The 18,463-nt window shown below is 43.8% G+C and overlaps 1 protein-coding gene across 3 annotated transcripts in view; it reads left to right on the top strand.

Annotated features, from left to right (window-relative positions):
* The window catches only part of ptprsb (protein tyrosine phosphatase receptor type Sb), a 46,575-nt gene that overhangs the window by 19,104 nt on the left and 9,008 nt on the right, over positions 1–18,463 (top strand). The window contains exons 5-23 of one of the 3 annotated variants that reach the window (XM_076098146.1): positions 2,524–2,793; positions 3,411–3,790; positions 5,574–5,775; positions 7,029–7,165; positions 7,402–7,546; positions 9,601–9,918; positions 10,119–10,312; positions 10,454–10,480; positions 10,722–10,839; positions 11,066–11,728; positions 12,425–12,519; positions 13,084–13,337; positions 13,584–13,671; positions 13,852–14,070; positions 14,809–14,966; positions 15,852–15,863; positions 16,097–16,209; positions 17,840–17,937; positions 18,303–18,426. In XM_076098146.1, the coding sequence (XP_075954261.1) occupies positions 2,524–2,793; positions 3,411–3,790; positions 5,574–5,775; positions 7,029–7,165; positions 7,402–7,546; positions 9,601–9,918; positions 10,119–10,312; positions 10,454–10,480; positions 10,722–10,839; positions 11,066–11,728; positions 12,425–12,519; positions 13,084–13,337; positions 13,584–13,671; positions 13,852–14,070; positions 14,809–14,966; positions 15,852–15,863; positions 16,097–16,209; positions 17,840–17,937; positions 18,303–18,426 (3,615 nt within the window). Of the gene's footprint in view, positions 1–2,523; positions 2,794–3,410; positions 3,791–5,573; positions 5,776–7,028; positions 7,166–7,401; positions 7,547–9,600; positions 9,919–10,118; positions 10,313–10,453; positions 10,481–10,721; positions 10,840–11,065; positions 11,729–12,424; positions 12,520–13,083; positions 13,338–13,583; positions 13,672–13,851; positions 14,071–14,808; positions 14,967–15,851; positions 15,864–16,093; positions 16,210–17,806; positions 17,938–18,302; positions 18,427–18,463 lie in introns of all 3 variants that reach the window. The other 2 variants (XM_076098145.1, XM_076098147.1) reach the window with 2 other exon arrangements.

Below are 18,463 nucleotides of genomic sequence, written 5' to 3' on the forward strand. Positions count from 1 at the left end.
TGGCGCTGTCATTGGTGCAGTCTGTCTGTCTCCAGCATGCTCAGATGAGGAGATGCCTGCCTAATCATGTCTGTTTTCTAACAGATCTACCTGTTTTTGTCTCTTTGTCTCTTTCTTGTCTTCAACTTCTGTATCCAATTCTGGGTATCTTCCAAGTATTCCAAATGCATTGCACTTTATCCTTATTTATGAAATGATAGTGACGTCACGGCAACTTTTCTTTTTTTTCAAATTTGTTGAAATCATGCAAAAATGTTAACTTCTATCCAATTGTCTCTAGATTCTTTGAGTAGGGGGGATGTGGCCCATGAAGATTCCAAGTAATGATGTTACACATTAAGGAGTGGAGGTTATGCAGAAAATTTACCCAAAGTTATTTATTTATCTTTATTTTATTTTTATATATATTACAATTACTGCTGGATTTCCAAGTCATCTAAAAAAAAAAAACTCATTGTTTTGCTGCTGTAACTTTTTATTTTATTATATTTTTATGTTAAGTCTTTTGGCACACTTTTAGAACATTTGCTGCTTCTCATGTTCATGTTTTATTATACATATGAGCTTCCTAGTGTTGAGTTTAGTTTTAGGACAATGTTTCTGCTCTCTGTCTGCCTTCCCTCTCATTCTCTCATGCAGAGATGTTTGTCCGTTACTCTCTGTCTCTTTCTGTTTCCTGTGTTGTGACCCTGGGGTATCCTCTTCTTCTTCTGTTCCTTCAACATCTGATCTCTACTAGTCTTTTATCTTACTTTGGAAGCACCTACTTTCTGAATGGGCCTGACTCTGGTATATAGTCGTGTTTTTAAATAGATCCATGTGTTTTCTTCTTCCTCGCTCCTCTCTTCTTCCCCCTTTTTCCCTCCTTCCCCTAAAACCCTCTTCTAATTCTCTCTTTATCCCCACTTCCCTGTCTTTTCCCCTCCTCTCCCTTCCCCTTTTTTTCTCTTCTTCTTCTGCATTCTGTCTGCCACCTGATGTGTAGGAGCGACAGACACATGTACATAAGTTTGTTAACTTATAAACATGCACATACTACCTCACATATCTCTCTTTTTGCTCGCACTCGTTCTTTCCCGTTCTGCCTCTTTCATGCTGTCTTGATGTTCTTTACTTAATGTGTCCAATGATCACTGTAATTTGCCACAACACCCTATTAGAACCCTCGATCCACTCCTGTCTGCATTTCCAATTCATTTGACTACACACTGTATCAGTTATGAATCCTATGTATTGTACAGTATCTTGTTGTACAATGTAGCTGTCCTTTGCTACATTGCCTGTCATTGTCTGGAAGAGAAGCAGAGCTGCCTTTTTCTGTCTCTCTCTCTCTCTCTTTCTGTCTGTCTGTTTGTCTCTCTCTATCTCTCTGTCCCTCTCTGTCTCTCTCTATCTCTCTCTCTCTCTGTCTCTCTTAACTTCCTCTCTCCCTCTGTCTATCTCTCTGTTTCTCTCTGTCTCTCTCTCTTTCTGTCCCTCTCTGTCTCTCTCTCTATCTCTCTCTGTCTCTCTTAACTTCCTCTCTCCCTCTGTCTATCTCTCCGGTGTTTCTGCTCTTGTCTCGCTTCTCTCTGTCTCCCTCTCTTCAGTTCTTCGTTCTCTTCTTTGTGTTTCTCCACCATTTTATCCCTCTTGAGTCGCCCAGGCATGCGAGTGACCTATGAGTTCAGTTTCTCGATGCATCTCTCCCTAATATATAGTCAACCAAGCGCCTACAGATCCAGTATTGGATATAACTTGCCACTTTACTTGTACTTCTTGTGGGGACACAAATAGCTGGCAGGGCCTATTGATCGGCCCCTATGATGCATACTAGCTCTAAAAAAGAGCCCAGCGAATGCAAAAGCACCTCAAGGCTCAGAAATCTCAATGAAGTAAAGTTTCTCACTGACGTTTCTGGTAAAGTTTAACATGATTAGTCAGTGCTTGGAGGGGGGAAATGTAATAATAATACAACTGTAATCAAAACGCCTGAATCAGAAAGTCTTATTTATCTGCTTAAATGAATGATAGCCAATAAGAAAAACATTAGTTTTTTTAATTAAGAAGAGAAACTGACTATAGGTGTCATGTCCTGGTTCAAATGATACTCAAGAGTTTGTCACTATATTATTTTGAGTAGGCAGCTCACTGAATGGTTGAGCTCAACACACGATTTGTGTCTTTCTGTTGGAATCATCAATACCATGAAGGAATTGGGACTAAACTTGAAATATCCCTTTGTAATTTTCTGTAAAAACCCTGAAGTTCATTCTCCCCCCTTCCTGTTACCTCTCCTCTCTTTTTCTTTCTTTTTTTATCTCTCTTGACCTCACTTTCTCTCCCAATCTCAATCTTGCTCTCTGCCTCGCTCTTCCACTCTTTCTTTCTCTCTGATTCTCTCTCCCTCACTCCTCCTCCCCCCTTCCTTCTTTTTCTCCGCCCTTTCTCCTCCTCAATCCCTTCCTGACTTTTCTCGACCCCCACCTTACTCCTCAACCCCCACCCCCCTTGCTTTCTTCCCCGACTCTCCTCCTTTCCCAGTGCGCCGTGTGCCCCCTCGTTTCTCCATCCTCCCTTCCAACCATGAGATCATGCCAGGAGGGAGCATCAACATCACCTGTGTGGCCGTGGGTTCGCCCATGCCCTACGTCAAGTGGATGCTGGGCAGCGAGGACCTGACCCCAGAGGATGATATGCCAATTGGACGGAACGTGCTGGAGCTCAACGGTGTCCGGGAGTCCGCAAACTACACCTGTGTGGCCATGAGCAGCCTGGGCATCATCGAGGCCACCGCTCAGGTCTTAGTAAAGAGTAAGAGATGCTCAAATTCCCAGATAGAGTAAACGGTGTGGAAGAGTACCTCAGTTGTTGCTTTATTGAAGGATGAATCCAGTTTGATTGTGTTTCCTCTACATTTATTAAAATATGTGCATTTCTAGGATGATAATGTTACATTTGACAGCTGTCAAGCTCATTGGTACCATACTTTAACAAAGAATTATACTTATTAAATATGATTAAGGCAGCCTCATTATTGTGCGTTTATCATTAGGCCATTGAATATAGCGTCATTGAACAGAAACAGCTACCAAATGAATGTACTGTCATGTAAATAGTGTATCCTCAAAATTATAATTCAATTAGATTCAACTTTATTGTCATTGCACACAGTGAGTACTTGTACAACATAGTGCAGTCTAGCATCTTAGTAGTGTAAACAGTACAGTGCAAAATGTACCTAGATGTTTACAAAGTATACAGAATAGAAGAGATGTCACTGTGATATGTACAAATAGATGCAACGATGTACAACATGTACAATATGAATGAATGTACTAGGACTACATGTACTGAATGGACAAAAAAACAATAAATTGTACATAGTAAGTAATGTGATTCTCTTCTTCTCCCCTCTCTCCAATCCCCAGCTTTGCCAAAGCCTCCCGGCACACCCATTGTAACAGAGACCACCGCCACCAGTGTGACCATCACCTGGGACTCCGGTAACCCAGACCCTATCTCCTACTACATCATCCAGTACAGAGCCAAAGGGCCGGACAGCAAGTACGAGACAGTGGACAGCATCACCACCACCCGCTACAGCATCGGGGGACTGTACCCCAACACAGAGTATGAAATCAGAGTGTCAGCCTTCAATAGCATCGGCCAGGGCCCCCCCTCTACACGCGTGGATGCCCGCACAGGGGAGCAGGCCCCGGCCAGCCCTCCCCGAAACGTCCAGGCCCACATTATATCTCAGAACACAGTGATGGTCCGCTGGGAGGAGCCGGAGGAACCCAATGGACAGGTGGGTCCGAATTTGTTGATTTGTTATCAATAGAAGAAAACATACGTTTTACTTTTACTTTTATGATTTTCCTGCCAAACAGCAAAACGTTCTAAATATATTGGGAAATGGCTGCTGCAAATGTTCAGGATAACAAAAGCAGAGTTTCTTAGTCTGTATTCCCAACGTCCAATCTTCATGCGTCCCACTGCATCTGCTTATGAAAACACGCCGGCAGTTAACTAATGTTTGGGAAGTTTATGCGCTTCACAGGCATCTATAGAGGAGCTACATCAATTACCACAGCGCCATTATCGAAGATAATTAAAAATACTAACTTTTCAAGAAATGTAAATTTAAATTTAAAAAAAATCGAATTTAAGACATCTTAAAAATCCGTGGTGACGCTGTTAAAACAGACAGGCGTATTGTTGTAACCTATTGCATGCTCGCAAAGACTGATGAATGGAAATGGAAATGTCAATCAAGATGTTGTAACAGCATGTTTCACATCCCAAACACTGCGTGAAGTAGAAACTGATGAGGTAATGCTGCTCATGGCTCACTGAGTGTGCCACCATGCTGTGATGTCAGGTTTGTTTATGTCAATGAGCTTGGACTAGATGGATCCTGCCCGAGTTTCCGACTCGGAATATCGACTTGAATGAGTATCCATTGCACTTTTCCCTGTTGGGTTGTTTTTTTTTTTGTTCGGGTACAATGGATGGCGACACTGATTCTCTGGTTTCTGGCTTTGAGAGAGAGAGAGAGAGTAGCTCATGTTCACAAATAGTGATTGAACGTTCTAGGCCATGGAAATAACAGATTGGAAAAGTTTCCCTTTAAGTCTGTTAGGAAACATGTAATATTCAGTGCATATATAAAAACCATTAATCCATTTCTACTAAACTCTTCATGTCCTTCTTGTGTTTTCTGTTTTACGCCATCAATTGCTGTTTGGGGACATATAACAAATGATTGATTAAAAGTAACATTCTAACTGAATCACTTGCTGCGGACTGGCAACGTTTCAAAATTACACAAAGGTCCACACGAGGTTAAAACGATCAGGCCTCAATAAAAGTCACCATTGGGAGCTGTTTGAGTGTGCTGGTTCATGTCCTTTGCAGGGATTGTGTCTTGCCAGAGATTTCCCTCCTGTAACTCCCTTGCCACCTTCCCCATTCTCTAAAGAAAGAAAATGTAATTGGACTGCCCGCTCTAAGTTAAGAGCAGTCCCTCTTGAGGCTTATTTCCTTTTCTAGCCTACCTAACTGTATAGTAGGTTCATAAAAATGCAAGACAGAATAGATTACGGGGATTATAGATATTAAAGAGTAATAACAGGAGAGGTGGTAGAGGTGGAGGGTGATGGCATAGCAGCAGGATTACATATACTCTGAACTACCCATAAACAAATCCCCCTGGAGGGTTAGGGGAGGTGATTAAATCGTATGCTCTACAATATGAGGGCTGGTCTAAAAACGGGTGTTAGAGTGAGATTTGTTTATCAGGGTCAACTGAACAACAGCTCCAGATGTGAGGACATCACCTTGTGAAAGTGACCACCGGTAAACACTGAACCAACAAATCCACGGGACCATCTGGACTAAAGTAGAAAATAATTCATAAATGATGACCTTAGCTGTAATAAATTGTGGTTGTGTACGGAAGGTTATGGTGTGTGTTGGGGGGGGGGGTCACCTAGTACAGCCCAGTACTGGTGACCTTACAATCCAGTCCCAATCCAGAAACCGTGCTCTTCATCTAGCAGCCTTCTTTTCTCTGTGCTCCTCTGTTGTAGGTGAAAGGCTACCGTGTGTACTACACCATGGACCCATCCCGGCCCATGAATGAGTGGCAGATCCACAACGTCCAGGACAGTGTGATCACCACCATTCAGAGCCTGGTGACCTCGAAGACCTACACCATCCAGGTCCTAGCCTTCACCTCTGTAGGGGACGGACCCTTCTCAGACCCCGTCCATGTTAAAGTCATGCCTGGAGGTCAGTGTGTGTGCGTGTGTGCGTGTGTGTGTGTGTGTGCATGCAAAACACAACAATCGGTAGAAGTTTGTGCATGCTGGTGTATCGATAACAGCTAAGTAGTGATCTTCATTTATTCATGTGCACGAGTAATGGTTGTTGTTCAGATGAGCACATGCAACAGAGCACAAATGACTCATTATTTGTGTGTGTGCAGGTATACAAAGTTAAGTAGCTTATTCCAGTGTCTTATCTAAAGTTTTTGAGGCAATCCACCACAGGCTATATACGCAAATAAGCTTGACCTCTCAGGAAATATGACTTCTTCAGAAGGAACAAATTCCACCTGCTGGGATTGAACTGCGGAGACTTCTGAAAAGGAAACAGGGATTAGCTCGGTGCTGCTCATGTCACTGTCACAGCTGCTGTGAAGTCGCAGGTTTTATGTGATGGGAGGGACAAAGAGATGATTACTCTGATGGTATTATTGGTTTAAATTTCTGCAGAGCCTGAGCTCCTGCTACGCCATCAGATGTCTCATGAAAGCCTCCCGGTTTTCCAGCACACAAAAGGAATGAGATATTATAAAAACTGCACAAAAATACAAGTGTTTTTGAGATTTATGGGAGTATGTTATGACATTGAGAGTTAGTACATCATTTTTTAATTCCACTAAGACTTCATATCACCTGAAAAATTATGTCAGGTTAGAATTGATTGATTTCCAGCTTGGTAATTTCTCTGTAACATTAAATAATTATGACTTAACAAGCAGTGATTACAGCTAAAGTTAGAAAAATTAATTTATATACAATTTTATATATAATGTAATATCATTTAACACTCAAAAACAAACGCTCCCAAACAGTCCTGTTTCATCAGATTTGATTGTGGCATTTCCACAAGATGCAAGATCATTTCAATTGTTATATAAATAGTATTGAAGAATAATTCTACGAGCATAATAAAACATGTTCAAAAAATAAATGTAATGAATTAAAAAGGAAAAACAATCACAAGGTGTAACGTAACTAAAATTGACGTAGTAAAAAGTGAGTTTTAAGAAGTGATTTAATAGATAATTGCTAAATATTTTACATATGTGAATAACCAGTATCATTCCAACTTTGTAAGATAATATAATGTTAATGTAGAATCCTTTCACAGTAAAATGCTGTGTAAGTAAAGAGGTTTTCAGGACCTTTAACTAAGAAAAATGCACAAGAATGTTTCGATATAAAGACTGACTGACATTTTGGTCTTGTCCCCTTCAGTCCCAGGCCAGCCAGGAAAGTTTAAAGTCGGAAAGGTGGCAGACACCAGCATTGAGCTGACCTGGGAACCTGCTTACACAAAGGAGGGCATTGTCAACTATGAGCTGCTCTACAAACCTGTCAAGTATGGCGGCTTGGTAAGACCTCTTACTCTTCCCTTACTCTCTTCTTATGAACCTGTCTGCTGGGTGGATTTCTTAACAAGACAGAGGGATGAGAGGACAGATAAAAGTAGGACGTTTAAAAGATTAACCCCAGTGTCCAGTGCCACTGTGTCTGCTAGTGGCAGTCTCATCTCTTTAATGATTTCTTTTTCACTCCCCTCACTTCACCTCTCGTCCTGTCCTCTGCTCTTCTTTCTTCTCTCTCGCAGGAGAAGCTGACCTTTGGCCCGAGGAATTCTTACACAGTTGAGCGTCTAAAAGCGAACACAGAGTACTCCTTCTCCCTGGCCGCCATCTCAAACAAAGGCATCGGAGCTTTCACCAACGAACTGGTGCAGAGGACGTCACAAGCCAGTATGTCTCAGTTCGACTGGGTTCACATTCTGCACCTGCAGGCACTCACAGACGCCGCAAATTTACATCGTATTGTGTTTCAGTCTTGTACCCAAATCTCATGCAAAAATGTGTTCTCTAAACACACACACACACACACACACACAGGTCAAAGTACATCAGCTCCTGAACCGGTAAAACCTGGGAACCATTTTCACATCTCTCCATCTATCTCATTTATCAACCCATCTGTCCAACCCCACCCCCCGTCCATCCATCTATGTTTGACTGTGCCTTTCTTCCTCCGCTCAGCCTCTCGCTTTCTTACACAACCACAACATCATGACAGATGGAGACGGAGCACCGATTAATGTTTCACTCTTCCTTTTCTTCACCCTCCTTTCACTTTTTCCACTCTATCAGTGTCTAATGTCTTTGAACAGGGGAAAATGCTCGCCACGTATTGGCTAGCAGCCAGTGGCGAGGAGCACTAAAGGATGGCGGTTGGCCTGCTGTGTTGACAGGTAAGTGCCAGTCTGTATTCTGTCCACGCTGAACTTTGATTCTCTTCCTTGTCTCCTTTTTCGCTATTTCATTTTCTGCGCAATCACTGATTGCCGACAACGGTCAATTAAGTTCTACTACTTTGCTCTGACACTATCGAGTCAACTCATATCTGCACACAAGACGAAAATGCAGATATAATGGAGAAAATGGTGCAAGGAAAAGAATCAATTAAGTAGTCGTGGTCGAGAAAAAAGCAAGTCCTTCAGTGAATGGCGCTCTACTGTAACGCTTCAACGGTAAGTTTTTGTCAAGTATTTATAATCTCTCAACAGACTCAACGATTCTTACTGTATATTCACAATCAGATCCTTTTCTAGGACCAAGTACAAAATGTGCTAAACACTTTTAGATGGTTTCCTTTCACTCTGTACCTCCAAAAACAAAGAGGGGGGGGGGGGGGGGGGGGTTCAGGAAGGGGAAGGTGCCAGATAAGCAGACTATTTCATGCAGCAGAATTCATTTCCCTGGGAGGTTATGTGCGCTTTGTTATCGCCAAGCTTTGGTGCACATCTAGATTGTCCCCCGAGGCCAACAGAACAGTGGCTGTACGGCTGAGTGGATAGATGCTTGAACCTGTCAGCTATGACTATTACACTCCCACACATACACACACATGCTATTCACTCACACACAAGCTCAGACGCCTCAGCCATGTTCCCAGCTGTGCGGTTGTGTTCACGCTCTTTTATATGAACATCTCATAGGGCGAGGGATACCGACAGTTCAGGGATCTATGGTGATGAAGGTGTGTGATTCTTGGCTGGTTTGTTACAGTACATATGCAAGCCATCCTTCTGATTAATTTGTTGTCTGCAATTCTTCATTCTAGCCTGACTTTCAACATCCATCTGAGTGCCTTTCTCTCCCGGGCTCCTTGTTCTTTTTTTTAAATTAATTTTTAACCTGCCTCCTAAATCCTTCCAGCACTGTGTGAGATCTGTAATAGTTTGTATTTTCCTCCCTTTGTGAAGCCCAGGACCTTCCCCTATTCAGCAGTAGAACGCTTCAGACCACTCTATTATCCCGACTCAAGGATTATGCCACCATGGGCGCTGGTGTTGTGAAATGTGTATATTTGTCTGTGCTCCTGTGTACTGAGCTGTGCATCCCTGCTTTAGAAAGAAAGACTTGTATCTGTTTTTCATTCATAAATCTGGATCCTTTTATGCCATTAGTACACGGCTAGAGGATAAGATATAATCATCGGGTATCGGATGCACATTCTCCTCGGGTGTAATTAAGTTGTCCACTCAGGGTCAATACTCTCGTCTCTGGTTTATTTCATTAGGCTAACATTATGCTTTTATATAATGTGGTTGCTCTCCTTTAGTGTCTCGCTCATGTTTGTCCTGGCGTTATCTCTTTCATTTGAGTTTAATTTCTTATTGTTTCCTTTTTTATCCTTATCTCCTATCCTCCCCCCCCCCCCCCTTTCTTGCTGTTTTCAACCCCAATGGGTGTCTCCTAAACTTTTTGCCAATTGCCCTCCTTGCCCCATGTCCAATCAGAGCCCTCAGCTGCCCCCGAGGGTGTGTCGTGCGAGCGTGCCAGCTCCACCTCGCTGAGAGTAAATTGGGAGCCGCCTCCAATGGAGGGTCAGAATGGCGAATTGGCAGGTTATGAGCTGAGGTACCAGAGAGTTTCTGGGGCTGAAGGTGGAGGGCAGGGCCAGGAGGTGAAGGGGCTTCCTATCCCCGCCCAGCAGGGGCAGACAGTGTTACAGGGGCTGGAGAAATGGAGCTGGTACAACATCACCGTGGCAGCCTTCACTGCAGAGGGGACCGGACCCAACAGCCCTGTTGTGATTTGCAGAACTGATGAGGACGGTAAGAGTGAGAGCCATCGATCAGACTTAAACAGAATTGATTGTTTAGTTGATTATTTACTGGCTAGACTGTTGGTCGCTTAATTAACTCTGTATTGTGTGTGTGTGTGTGTGTGTGTGTGTGTGTGTGTGTGTGTGTGTGTGTGTGTGTGTGTGTGTGTGTGTGTGTGTGTGTGTGTGTGTGTGTGTGTGCGCGATTAGTTCCCGGTGCAGCCCCTCGTCAGTCGGATGTCCAGCCGCTCAACTCCTCGGCACTTCGAGTCACTTGGCGGTCGGTGTTGCCGCGGTTACGGCAAGGCCAGGTTCGTGGGTACCAAGTGCGTTTCAGCCGCGCAGAGAGCGGTGAATCACGAAACCTTCCCCGGATCAAAGACCTGTTATTGGATGAGTCTCAGGTGATGTCATAACCAAATATTTGATCAAAAGATTTATTTTAGCATTAAACTTCCTCCCTCTCTCTCCTTTTTGTCCTTTGACTCAATCCTTGTGTCATCTGTCTCGGCTGCCTTCGGGGTGTGTCTCATCTCTGGGATAAGATGGAGGAGGGTGACTCAACTCAATATGTGAGTGCAGACTAGCCGTCCCAGCACAATGCATCCAATACATTACACAGAGACAGCTATGAGGTCCTTATCGAGTTTGACCACTTGAGATTTGCTTAGCCTCTTGTATGTAACTTTTTGATTATTCCTCACTGATGCATCACTCTAAAGAAAGGAAAGCAAGAGATCTGTGTAACATCTCACATTAAAAGGAATGAGTTAGCAGCATTTTTATGGTGCTGTTATGTGTTTTCCCCCACAGGAGCTGATTTTAGGAGGTCTGAAAGCAGAGACGTTGTACTCCATCTCAGTGGCAGCGTACACCACCAAAGGGGATGGAGCGCATAGCAAAGCCAAACTGGTGCAGACCCTGGGGATTGGTAAGCATATGCCAAGTATACAGTTCAGTGCACTGGATTTAGTAACTTACTCAAGAATTGATCTTACAGTAAGCTGCACCAGCCAGCAGTAAATAAACAGCCAAATCAATTCTAATTCTTAAGATTTACATGATATATGTTTGTATATATATATATATATATATATATATATATATATATATATATATTATGATTGATTTTCTGCTGCCTACACTGTTGTTTGCAGTGCCCGGCCCCCCCTCACTTTGGGTGCGTCCAGGATCTGGTCCATCAGTGGTGGTTCGGTGGGCTCCTCCGGTGGAGTGCTCTGAGTCAGGCTCTGATAGCCGAGGGGCCCCAGTGGTAATCCAGGGCTACCGCCTACAGTTTGGCCCGAAGAATACCTCTTTAGACGCCACAGTGGATTTCACAAATAAAGAGAAAAACTTCACTGTCAGAAACCTTTCCCAAGGTTCCTCTTACGTCTTCGTCCTCTCCGCAAAGAGCCGAGCGGGCTACGGAGACGTAGTGCAACAGGAGATAACAGTTCCCATCTTCCCACCCTCGGGATACCCCAAAATTCCTGACTTTGTTAATGCCACCTGCTGCTCCCTCCAGTTCTCCTGGCTGCCCCCTACCCCAGAGGAGTGCAACGGTGTCATCACAGAGTACACCATATCTTACAAAGAGGCTGCGGGCCCCAAACCCTCTAGCGACCCCGGCCCGTCAGCCGTACCAGCCCCCACTGCTCCCCCTTGGCTGATCACGTTACCAACGAGTGAGTCCAGCTACACCATCCTGGGCCTCAATCACAGCACGGCCTACGAGGTGCAGCTAAGAGCCCACAACAAGGCAGGGCCAGGCCCCTTCAGTCCACCTCTGATGGGCCGAACCCTGGCCTTTGAAACAGGTAGGGCTGGCCTCAGCACCTTCTAAGCACTGGTTCAGCTTCACATCTCCGCTCCCTTTACTGTGGATTTCACTCTAAACCACTAAACGATATGAAGTCTGGGCCAACTGCAGAGTCTAGGGGAACACGACTACTCCCCCCCAATCTCCTCCACTCTTTCACTTATACCTTCATCACCTACCCTTCACCACCAGTGGAAGCAGGCTGAATGTTAATGGATGTTTGCTTCAAGAGCACTGCTTATCACAAACCTTCAGGTAAAAGTCAATACAGGACTTGGATATACAGTATCTAATACGGCAGGTAAGTGTGCAGTCTGAATTCAAGGGAAAACCAGCGTCTGGGGCCGTATCTGCAGGTAAGCTCTTTTTGTCTGATAGACCTCCACTTCCACCTTTTCTGAAGCCTTTGCTGACATGCTGAATTCTGAGTCTAACAAACACACCCTTACACTCTGTGAATGTGGCATGTCAGATTCCTGCAGCCGGTCTGTCTGTTATCTGTACTTATTACTCTTGACATCCACTCTCCTCATCACCTGCCCATCCTCTCAACCATCATGTGTTCTTCCCCCAGTAAGAAATCTGACTGACGTTTGTTTTTTACCGGTTTGCAGAAGGGCAGCAGAGGAGCCGCTGATTTGAATGAAATAAGTCGCCATGTGTGACTCTGTTTTTCTGTTTGTTTGTTTCCCAGATGTGCCGAGGAATTTTTCAGTCAATCTGGCCACTAAGACCAGTGTTCTCCTGACCTGGGAGTTTCCAGAGAGCACCAACCCCTATCGCTTTACTGTATGTCAGATGCTTGATTATAATACCTGACATTATCATAAGTTTCTGTATTTTATATGCATGGTTATACTCCAACTGTTCCCAAGTGGGATGTGGGCTTTATGTAGGATTTCATGAAAACTTTTACTATAAATAACAAAATCAAAAAACCAGCTCAATAATTGACCCGTTTTTTTGGGTGGATGGATTAAACAAACAAGATACAATGTATTGATTAGTGAGCTAAGTTAGCCAGCTGCTGGTGGTAGCTTCATATGCACCGCACAGACATATGAGTGATATCAAGCTTCTCATCTAACTCTCATTCAAATATGGTGTAAAGTGGGGCAGTGGGACAGTGCAACATTGCAATTAACCATGGAAAACTTCAAAGAAGAAAATAATTAATTTCCAGGATCACATGATGATAAAAATTAGTTTTAATTTAGGCCGACTGCCCTCTAAAGGGGGCATGGTGTCAGCGCGTTAAAGTACAATAGGATATCATCAGCATGCAGTGTATAAATAAGCATATTTGCCTTTTACCTATTGTTCTAACTTCACTACCCGTCTCCCATCCTCCAGGTGGAATACAACCGACAGAAGTTGGAGGTGGACGCTCGTCTGAGAAAGGCAGTCATCCCAAACCTTCAGCCTGACACCAGCTACGACTTTAAGATCACCGCTCCAGAGGGAAACATGGGAGGCCTTCGCCACCGCATCTCCGCCAAGACCTCCCCGCCAATCACCATCCGCCGCCCTGAGATTGATCACACCCGTGACACTGAGACCACAGTCACCATAGTCCTGCCGTCGCTGGAGACTCGCTCTCCTGTCAAGTGAGATGGAGTTTTAGATGTTGTCACAGTTTCTGAAATCCTCGCCATGGTTTTCTTAGACTTGTTGTACTCGTCTCAGATGTTCTCTAAAGGTGTGTGGCATGATGATGACACTACCTGACTTACAAGATGTTAGTCTTCCTCTGTAGTGCAACAGGTTGGCAAGGAAAGGTGGAAACGGTTACATGTTTGCTGTTGTATCAGTGCAACCGGTGTTATGTTGTTTGTCCTCCTCTGCCCCCGCAGGAACGTGTATGTTGTTGTGGTTCCACTGCGGAGAGCCCGCGGCGTTATCAGACTCCTCAAGAGCCCAGATGAAATGGACCTTGAGGAGGTGAGAACCACAACAATGACAGCACCCACTGATGTTTGTGCCTTGAAGGAGGAAAGGACCTATAAACATACGCACAATCAAATTGCTAAGAACACCTTACTTTTTATAATTCCACATCGGTGTTTAAACATTAGTCATAGATATTGGAACGTCTCATTTTGTCCTCTCTCCATCTCTCAGCTGTTAAAAGACATCAGTCAAAAGCAGAAGGATTCTAGGCAGCAGAAGCAGGTGGACCTGCGGCGGGCTTACATCACCGCCCGTTTCACACCTGCCACCCTACCGGCATTCTTCACCCTGGGGGACCAGCTGGACTACGGAGGCTTTGAGAACCGAGCTCTAGAGGCGGGACAGGAGTACGTCTTCTTCATCCTGGCTGAGCTCAACTCCACAACCGGGGTACAAAAGCCACCGTGTCACTTCTCTTTTCTTTCTGTGTTCATAACCACTCCCTCGTTCCTCGCTGCCTGTGCTTCTCTGCTGCAGGCTGTCACTATACATTGTAATCAATATGGACTGGCTGCTAAAACAATAAAATGTACGTCAGTCAAAGTGGTGTAAGCAAAAGGCAATAACCTTTGCGTACTTCCATCACCACTGCTAATTAAGAGTGAGTGTACTACTGTGGCAGTGTGTGATATACGCTTTGTGCAGTGCACTGGATCGTATGCGCATTTGAATTGAATCAGACGTCAATAAATGACTTGAATTGGGATAGATTCATTTCTTTTTTTGATGGGTTTTATTAGGGACACTTAGATTAGAGGAGGCTCTTAAAAAGTCCTTTAGAACTAATAAAAAGGCAGTTTATTGTAATTATCCGGACATATAATGTCAGTAGGCTCAGGTACATTCTTCATGTGTTTTCTAAAATGCAAAGACAGATCATATATAATCTAATATACACAATTACAGAAACACCCTTTCAATCTAATGCAATCCAATGCTGCAGCATTTTGTTGACATGCGTTACACTTTATTGAGTCTTGGTAAAAGGGCCGTGGGATTCACTCTTTTGGACTGTTGTAAATAATTTCCGCTCTGATTTAGTCAGGTATCTCTAAAATAGACAAACAAACAGAAGAACACTTCCAGTGTCTTGTTTTCCTGACTGTGTGCCTGTGTGTTTGTTGACAGAAAATGTACGTGGCCAGCCCCTACACGGACCCCGTGATTGCCCCGGATTCAGATCCCCAGCCCCTCGACGCAGGTGATGGTCTGATATGGGTGGTTGGACCCGTCCTGGCTGTGGTCTTCATCATCTGCATCGTCATTGCTATCCTCCTTTACAAAAAGTGAGTGGGGCAGCTTTGAGTAGGACTCTTAAAGGATATTTGTCATGAAAAGACCAATAATTCTTCAGACTATCTCGCAATATGTTTGGACGTTGTTGTTTGTGAGTCAACCCAAGCCACTATTCATCCTACTAATGATATAAATCTTTAAAATGGGTCACAAACCATGTCATGTTTATAAAAAGGCTTAATAATTTACTAAAACAGATGGGAGGAAATAATGTATTTATTAGGGAATATTTTCAGCAACGGATTAATACACATTTGTTGCTCTATTGAGTATTTTTGGCACCGGTATGGCATAATGTGGGATTCACTCACAGTTAACTGCAGTGTCCATGTTCATGGCAATGAAGGAAAATCTATCCAATTGTGTAGCTTATTGATGTGTTTTTTTTAATATTTTTTGGACAACCATGCAGCTCTATTGACAGAGGAATAAGTTGTTTCAGGCTTCGGCTACACAGACAATACTTGTTAGTACTGTGGGATTAATTAATTGTTAGCTTTGAAAAATATTGAATTTTTCCAGCCTCATTCTTTTAAGATGCATTAAGATTATGTCTAGAATGCTCTTGTGCTCACATTCTGCCAGCAGCTCCCACTTATACTGTTTTTACCGGGATTGTTTAATGTTCCACTATCCTCCTACAAACTTTCAGCCTGATATTCATCAAATTTGTTCCAATTACGAAGTTTGTTCCCCCGTCCCCACAGCTATGAAACAGTCTGCCCCTGCTATATACGCCTGTGATATCTGCTGCAAGCCATCAACCTTTTGAATACTAATGCAAAATATTGATTTTCCTCTCTAACAATCTGTCCATTTCCTTCCTTTTCTTCCTCTAATTATTCCTTCCCTTGCTCTTGTTTCACTGGAAGCAGCAAACCTGACAGGTAAGATTAAACCAATGTCAAGCTCTTTGTTCGTTTTAACCCACAGCAATTACATGATACCAGATGCTGCCTAGAGAACATTGTACAAAGCTGTAAAACACCATATCTGTTAATGCACTATTTACTCCATTTAAGTAGCTATGCTAATGACACGTCACTACTGAGTTTTGTTTTTTTCTCCCTGGTTGTTTGCATGTGCTAATTGTTCTTTTGACTCACTGGTGTTTGAGCAGCAAGCGCAAGGACTCTGAACCCGGAACCAAGAGCCTTTTGAGCAACGCAGAAATGATGGCCCATCACCCAACCGACCCTGTGGAGATGAGACGCATCAACTTCCAGACTCCCGGTATGAAGCGTGGACCCACACAGGCACCCAAACACACTTTGTATTTGGATACTGGAGTGTACTTCCGATTGCTCATTATTTGATGATGAAATATTCATGCGACTAATTTTAATTTTGGTAAGATCATGCAGACAAGATTGTGAAAATGCGCCTCCGCACCACAACCAACCCGACAGCTGTCAGTCGTTTTTCTGAGATAAAAATGGCCTCTGCCCAGGTAGGACAGTCAGTGCTTAATCACGGCTGAGTCGAAACGGTGTGACAAAATGTAATCATCTCCGCTCGCCCACAATCCACATGCCAGGCTGCAGATAGCACATGAGAAAAGGCAGAAAGCTGTTCTGTGACTCTTGGCTGTTTCTGAGTTGGGTTTAATGGTCACATTGACATATCAAAAGGTGAGTTGTGGGTTGACTGATCATTTATAAAGGATTAATTCTGTCCTTGCCAGCTTAACCAACTAAAGCCCCACTGTGAAGTACGTACATGGATTTTGCCGTTCCCCACCCCCCACAGAGTGAGCTCTAACAACACAGCTGCTTTGGTTGTGGCACCAGGCCGAGGATGCTTTGCTTTCACTTCTTCCCTTAAATTGGCCGCATCTAAAAAACACACTGCCTGGAGGAATTGAATCACTGTTCTCACTATATTTCCATGGTTGCAGTTTACAGAGGTCTCACAGGGTCCTTGTTGAAAAGGTGGCAAGATGTGTCACCATGGAGAGGTGTTTAGTGCTTTATCTGCCAGAATATATAAAGTCAAACGATACCACTGGTTATTCCATAGTTGAAGGTCTGGGGTTTTGTTTTTCTACATGTTCGTGGGAGGCAAAATAAACCCACAGAACAAAGTACTTGAGCGCTTCTCTTCTATCGTATGAGTTTTTTACTCTCATATGGCTGCAAACCTGAAGCTCCCACCGCACCCACATCTTCTCTCCTGAGATTTGTGCTTTTGAGATGCTCCTCAAAGATGAAATTTGTTTCCAGCTACACCGGTTGATGCCAACTGAGGTCATTTTGGTCGTGACAGGAGCATTTTGTCGTGATTACTGTGGGTGCTGCAGTGCTGGGCTGAAGGAGAAAATAGCCGTTATGAGCCTGTTTTTGATAGCTGTCCCAGCAGAATGAGTTAAAGGCTCTCGCATCGAGATGCATTACAATTCTAGAAACGTCGAGAATGTATTCTGACTTAAATACTGACTTGTTTATTGCCTACAAAGCAATGTTTCTTTGATTAATTGTAGCTGCATGCCTTTTGAATGGGCAATAGATCGCTCCAGCTGTGAACAGGAACGACTGTACGAGGCATAGGTTGCTTCCTTTGTGTGTGTCTGTGCTCCTAATTAGTGTTCTGTCTGTGTTTGTTTTCTCTGAGTCGCTGCTCCTCTGGTCACAGAGAAAGCAATTTATCAAAGAAAAACAATTTACAAGCAAACGAGACTCTCCTCACTTTGTCCTTGCACATGGATCAAAATTGATTTTCTGCCTCGGCGTGTTCCTTAATGATATGTGATGTTCTCTGATTGTAGAACTATCTTCACGTCTTTGCATGTGAGTGATGCTGACCTGCAGTGATTTAGGTTACTCAGCTGAAGTCTGCGTCACCTCTGACCCTTGTTGTCACGCAGGAATGATGAGCCATCCTCCCATCCCCATCAGTGAGCTGGCTGAGCACATCGAGCTGCTGAAAGCCAACGACAACCTGCGACTCTCTCAGGAGTACGAGGTGAGATACTTCATTATTCCATATGAGCATCCTTATTGTTTAGAGATGTTAAGCCTGTTAAGACGTCGCTTCATGAGGCAAATCTTACTTAACATTTATATCTCTGTGTGCAGATTATATTTTCATGATTTATTCAGCACTGCAATTTGTTGTGGTAGCTCGTCGACATTACAGAGCACTCTCTTTCCATTATCCTCAAATGCACCACTAAATATGCCACCATGCACTGTTAATGTGTGTGTGTGTGTGTGTGTGTGTGTGTGTGTGTGTGTGTGTGTGTGTGTGTGTGTGTGTGTGTGTGTGTGTGTGTGTGTGTGTGTGTGTGTGTGTGTGTGCGTGTGTGCGTGTTTGCTTTTTCTTCCCAGTCAATCGACCCCAGTCAGCAGTTCACCTGGGAGCATTCAAACCTGGAGGTCAACAAGCCCAAAAACCGCTACGCTAACGTCATAGCCTACGACCACACGAGAGTCGTCCTGGCCCCCATAGAAGGTGAGGATGAACCGGAAGAGAACGGCAAGTTAAAGAA

The sequence above is a fragment of the Anarhichas minor genome, unplaced genomic scaffold, assembly GCF_050575085.1.
Source record: "Anarhichas minor isolate MPS153535 unplaced genomic scaffold, ASM5057508v1 ptg000024l, whole genome shotgun sequence".
Taxonomy (NCBI): domain Eukaryota; kingdom Metazoa; phylum Chordata; class Actinopteri; order Perciformes; family Anarhichadidae; genus Anarhichas; species Anarhichas minor.